This window comes from Quercus lobata, chromosome 11, assembly GCF_001633185.2.
Source record: "Quercus lobata isolate SW786 chromosome 11, ValleyOak3.0 Primary Assembly, whole genome shotgun sequence".
In the NCBI taxonomy this organism is placed as follows: domain Eukaryota; kingdom Viridiplantae; phylum Streptophyta; class Magnoliopsida; order Fagales; family Fagaceae; genus Quercus; species Quercus lobata.
In genome coordinates, this window is record NC_044914.1 from 16,259,360 (window position 1) to 16,265,657 (window position 6,298).

At 33.1% G+C, this 6,298-nt stretch overlaps 1 protein-coding gene across 1 annotated transcript; it reads right to left on the reverse strand.

Moving 5' to 3' along the window:
- Window positions 1-639: 639 nt before the first annotated feature.
- Window positions 640-6,030, reverse strand: LOC115969645 (14 kDa zinc-binding protein). The gene is made up of 6 exons (XM_031089346.1): window positions 5,923-6,030; window positions 5,718-5,822; window positions 3,089-3,175; window positions 2,138-2,285; window positions 1,166-1,283; window positions 640-1,059 (listed from the first exon to the last, which is right to left on the reverse strand). Exons 1-6 carry the CDS (start codon window positions 5,955-5,957, stop codon window positions 992-994), a joined length of 561 nt encoding a protein of 186 aa, XP_030945206.1. The 5' UTR covers window positions 5,958-6,030; the 3' UTR covers window positions 640-991.
- Window positions 6,031-6,298: the final 268 nt, after the last annotated feature.

The window sequence follows — 6,298 nt, forward strand, 5'->3', positions numbered from 1 at the left end:
AACATGTGCAAATAAACAATTATTTTAGACAAACCCTAATGATTTCATTTTATTCCAAATGAACAATTGAAAATTGGTAGACTAAATTGTGAAATCACCAAACCAAATTGGATAAATTTTAATTTAACTTATAAGATGCAAGTGAAATGACATTGCCCACCCTCTAAATGTCACCCTATTCACACAAAAAGAACCAACTTGATGAGAACAGTGTCTCTTTTTCCATTAAATATTACCTTTTTTTTTTTTTTGGTTTCCCACAGTGTTTCCTCAAGGGTTTCAACCAGAGACTAATCACTGTTCGTTCCGGGTGAGCCCACAAAGGGGTAAAGCACTAGCCAAGGAAATTATTTTCAAAGTGCAGGTAGCAGGACTCGAACTAGGGAGCACACCTAGTCGAGCCAAGTACAAGCACTTTGAGACCAAGAGCTCAACCAACTTGGCCAACCTCCTTGGTTCCATTAAATATTACTTTACATTATAAAGACCATACATTAGAGGTTATACTACCCCAGCACAAGGACAAAACAATGAATTCATTGAATATAAATCAAACGGAATAGAATCATCCTATGAGCCATTTTTTAAGCTCTCTTTACTTGTGCTTACTGCCAGGAGCACCCCTAGACAATACTGAGGTTTATAGATAACTAGATGACAATAAATTTAAAAATGCTTAAATATTTATCAAAACAAATAAAGCCTCATGTCCCATCAACTTGTAATTGGCTACTCAAAACTATTTCTCCCATTTTAATTCTATCCAGGGATATATAAATAAACAATTCCTAACTCTTTAAGTCCCCAATGGAAAGCCTCTATTTATTAGCTCTTCTAGTTTTCAGGTCCAATCTTACAATGTTATGGGGAACATAAGATATAGGCATATCACACTCCAAAAATATCACCCAAAGAAGAGTCTTAAATATGATACGATTGAAAAACGGAAAGGGGCCGGGGGTTTGAATTTCTAAAGGACATTTTCCGATCTTCAACCAGGTGGCCATTTCATCTGTCTCCCACCCAGGACATGCAAGTGGAGATGATAAACAGATTGACCTGCACAGAGAGAGGGAGAAAGAGAGAGAGAATAAGGAAATATTGCATTGCAGAACAACTTAAAGGAGATCTAGAGACATTATAGAGAATGGAGATGATAACTTACAGGCATCCGAGCCATTGTTTATGACAACACGAAAACCATCAAGAATACCTTCTTTCTCAGCTACAATTTTGGCAGCATAGAGAAGCTGACCCAGTATCTCTCCATGCCTTGCTTCAGCCTGAAAAGGCAGAAATCAACATGTCATTAAGATTAGAAAACAAAAAGAACAATCTGCCAAATAAGGGACTACCTGACTATACCTCATTAGATAAAATTAAAATTGATATTCACAATCTTTTCTCTAAGAAAATAATAATAATAATAAGGACAAGACTTAGGTACAGTACTTAGATGTTATACCTTAGGTTCCCTTCTTAAAATTCTGTCATGTGGATTTTTTGTTATGGGATGAAAGTGTATTTTTTAGTTAAGTAACTACATGGTTGAATCTTAAGAGGGGTACCTAAGGAAATTACCTAAGGTACCATACCTAAATTTTGTACTAATAATAATAATAATAATAATACTTGATATTCCATGGAAATCAAACATCAATTTGGTATAAATACGCAGAAGCATATACCTATTGATAAGCTAAAAGTCTATGCATACCATCTTTCAACTTCCAAAACATTCAACCATCAAAAGTGTGCCTTGGTGGGCACTTGGCTAATATAAGGTCAAACATATTCAAAATTCAAGACAGATAGGTCCATGAACCACCTGTAAAGCAATAGAGCATATAGAAACTTTCTTTTTTCTTTCTCTACATTTTTCATAAGTATACCGATTTATGGTTATATACATTTCAGGAAGAAGTGGTATATAACCAATAGCCAGTAAGCTGCATATTCCAATAGGAGACTCGTCTTATTGGAAGGAAATCTTATCATAGGAACTAAATGTGATTTCGTGTAGATTTCACATCCACATTGCCAGATATAAGTCTCAGAAAAGACTGACGCATTGCACCCATTTGGAAGATTACTGATGCATATAACGGTGTAAATAAAAGAAAAGGACAAAAATGACCTTCCCGAGCTGTGTCAATCCATCCCTAAACTTTGGAATGACTAAAACATGAACAGGAGCCTGCGGATCAATGTCACGAAATGCTAGGACCTTTTCATCCTCATAAACAATGCTTGAAGGGATTTCCTTAGCTATGATCTTGTCAAATCTGAAAAAAAAAAAATAATAATAATAATAATAATAAAAACAAGAACTCTTAAATCCATCCGTGTACTTTGCACCAGTTGTTGCAACATGTTATAGCATATCTGAGATTCTGCTCATTGCCTTAACTGACTTCATTTTTATTTTTCATTTTGGCCTCACTTTTTCATTCAAATGTAGATAATTTACTTGGGAAAAGTTTCAAAACATTCTGGACCACAGATACATATTTTTCGGGAAAAAAAAAAAAAAAAATTCTGGTTATGGTTTTATTGATTTTAGACAAAATTAAGGAACTTATACACAAAATATACACCATGTTTTGTTCCCAAGTCTTCAATTTTATATTAGTAGGTTCTGTGGTTCTTTTATAAGTTAAAGCAAAATCTTTTTGGATGCTCAGTTCTTCTTGTCCTATATATATATGTATTATATACACACACGCATACACACATATATATATATATATAGGAAAAAAAAAAAAAAAAAACTTTTTCCTGGTATTTCAAATCTAATATGTGCTTGTCTACATATGGAATTTTTTCAGAAAGACTTTCTTAACCATTAATGATTGACTGTATATTTAAAACAATTTTATATATCTGTAGAAAATCAATAGATTCTCACTGCAAAATTCTACAACCCTCTCCATCTTTTGAGTATCTCCAATTAGATATATACAATCACTACTAAACTCCAAATCTTGATGATCAAAATGAAAGAAAAGTCACATGACCAAGACAAAATGGCATCGTATGACTTAAATGCGAGATCAAACCAGTGTTACTATATCACAAGGGACGGTACATGGTTGGAGCTCCACTGTCAGCATTGGCTGCTGCTGCTCTAGCAGCAGCCTCTTCATTGTTTGAAGCACTGGCATAGAACTGCAATCTAGAAGCATAAGCCAATAATAAGTAAACAAGAGGATTAGAGATATTTATACCAATAATTACAGTTGTTAGAAGCAGCAAGAAAACTAAATATTTCAGACTTAAATCCATAGTTTATGAAGCTGGGGAAATCCTTAGAACTCAATGTGATAGCAATTTAATTTACAAGCATGAATTAGATCATTTCTTCGAAAAAAGGTTACCCACTAAGAGAATTCAGGTATCATCTCCGCTAACTCAGACCAGTGAAATAAACAACCATTCATCCTGATGAAACCAATAGAAGACTTGAATTTTTTAGCAGCCAACACAAATGAAGAACAGTTTCAATGTTTGATTTTCTTGTGTAAAGATGTGGTTAATTTCAGCAAAATTACACTAAAAAGTATCATATAAGTATTGAACCATCACAATTACAGGTACTTCATCTCAAGTAATTGCATCCAAGAAAATAGCAATCCATAAATTTCTAATCTCAAGAGACAAGACTATAAATGGAAGAAGCATTCCACCATTCACATGTAGCAATGCATAGCTAGTTACTATCACATAATGTAATAAACTCTTTACCCTCTCTACATATTAGATCCTCAACTCGGGGTTCCTTGCAACAATTAGAAGGATCAACTCTTCATGGTCACTAAAGCTTTCCCACAAATGAGGATATAAAATATGTTCCTTAAAAAAATTAAACTTTGTTGTGTAATGAAGACAGAGAAGAATGATTCCTTTAGGTTGATGTGCAATTGTGTATTTCATGGAGTAAAGAGAACCATTAACTACAACATCAATGTGAAGATCCTGCCATTGAGCCCTAGTTCAAAACCCACTGGGAGCATATGTAATTAATAATGAAAAGGGAGGAAAAAACCATATTTTAAGATTGGTATTGCTCAACTGCAGTGTATGCCCAACATAACCACAAACAATTCACACATATGAATTAAAAAATCCATAAAATTATTGGAACAATTGTAGTGAGAAATGTTAGATGTATCAAACACCAACACCAAGAAAAATAAGTAGTCTGCAACTAACAACCAAGATATTGCCTTTACAAATGTTCAATCAATGGTCCAGAAATGCAAAATGTTGCACTGTCAAACAATGTCACATAGACACTTCAAAACAAAAAGTGTACCCATGTTAGACAGAATGTAACATGGTTGAGGGTATGGGATATGTCTTGGACATGCAAATTGACTACAGCAATTATGCCTGGCATGGACAGAAATGGCTGTTTTTTCAGGAATGCTAGTTAAATATACTTTATGTATTCCACACATATTTTGATTATGAAAGAAACCCATCTGGGAAAAGCTATCTATGAACTTTTCATTTATCATCAACTGGGGCTATAAGGGAGAAAATAGACTCATCCAGGAATCTAGATGTGGCTTCACATCCAAAGTTGGGAATTTTTTTATATGCAATAAATGATTATATTACAGAAAAATTGAAATGAGTACATCCAAAGTTGGGAGTTCAAACAAATATGATACCTAGACACATGCTCGCAATATGAGAAATTGAGACCAAGTCTAGCCTTCAACAACTATTTAAATAGATTGATTATTCTTATATGTGCAGTAGTCATACACACCGATCCAATTGTGGTGAGTGAAACACCAATAGACAAGCATAATTGATCGTGAGTGCCCACACCACATAATTTACATGACAATTTGCTTTCCATCATAATCAAATTGCTGGACTTAATAGACTCTACCAAAATTAAAGGTAAAAGAACAAAAGTTTTAAAATGCAATGGTTTAGCTTTTTCTTTTCTTTTTTTCTTTTTTCTTTTTTCTTTTTTTCTTTTTTTGAGAAGAGAGAGAGAGCATATAGCTTATTTACTGATGTAAAACTTTATAAAGTCTCACTTTTTTCTGGGTAAAAAATAATTTTATTTACAGCATTTCTTTCAAAAGGAGTGGAAATTTTCTGCAATAGCTTTGTGACTGAAAACAGTGACTGGACTAGAAGTATAATAACCTGGGAGAAAATTTTCTACCCTGGGATATGCTTTATTACCAGAGAAAATTTCTCTAATTTGTTAAATATAACTCATTGTGAATTGAATCAAAAATTTCACTTCCGTAGTCCCATTTTGTCCCATCCAAACAATGAAATCATAATCCTGTTCTGATTTTCAATTCCATCAGAGCTGGAATGCCAATAACTATTCTATTCTGTAATTCAAATTCTATGAATCTATCAGACCCCAATTGAAAGCTGAAAGCTTGAGTGATTAGAGCATAAGTCATGGCTGAAAAAGTTCCAATCAAACAAAAATGAAGCTTCTTTAGGTTAATTTTGGCTCTTTCAATATCTATTTCAACTATATGAACAAAATTATTTAATGGGTACTTTTCGTTTTATTTATTTTTTAATCTTCTTCTCTCTTTATAAAATTTTACTATAAAAACTAAAAAGTATAAAATAAAAAAGAAAAAGGCCAGCAAAATAAGACAGACCCAGTTGAAGATTAAGAAAATTATACAAGTGTTTATAATAAAAGAAAACAGAGTAAATGAAAATACCTGCGAGAGCGAGAGGGAAGATGAAGGAGGGTAGTGGAGGAAATGGTGTAGGAAGGTTTCACTTTCACAGTCACAAAAGCTCTTGCAGTTGTTGCTGCATAGTTCCTGCGGTTCAAAATTCAAAACAAAACCAAACCCATATATTAATATTTGCATGAGAAATAGAATTGAGAGAGAGAGAGAGAGAGTCAGAGAGAGGGAGTACCGAAGCAGAGAGAAGTGTGGTATAGATGCAGCCATGGATTCTGAAGAAGGCGGGGACAACTAAAGTAGACTGACAACAGAAATGAAAATTAATAGGCTAAAAACTGATCTTTATTTTAATAGCCTATCATTATTTTTATTTGTGGGTTCTGATTAGCCAACTGATAAAGTTTTTTGTTGTTAAATAAGAGATTTGGGTTCAATTCTCATTTATATCAAAGACTGATTGGTATCTTAGTCTGATGATAAAAAGCAGACGTCATATGTTGAAAGTCAAAAAAAAAAACTTTATTTTTATTTTTGTTTAATTGAGTTTTTTAATTTTATTCAATTTGTTTATCAAATTTTGCTAAAAACTTGTTCTTAAATATGCAATT

Coding starts and splice junctions, on each gene's coding strand:
- LOC115969645 (XM_031089346.1), bottom strand. CDS start 5,957: ATGGCTGCATCTATACCACACTTCTCTCTGCTTCG. Junction 5,823..5,922: donor CCACACTTCTCTCTGCTTCG/GTACTCCCTCTC, acceptor TTTGAACCGCAG/GAACTATGCAGCAACAACTG. Junction 1,060..1,165: donor AAACAATGGCTCGGATGCCT/GTAAGTTATCAT, acceptor CTCTCTGTGCAG/GTCAATCTGTTTATCATCTC.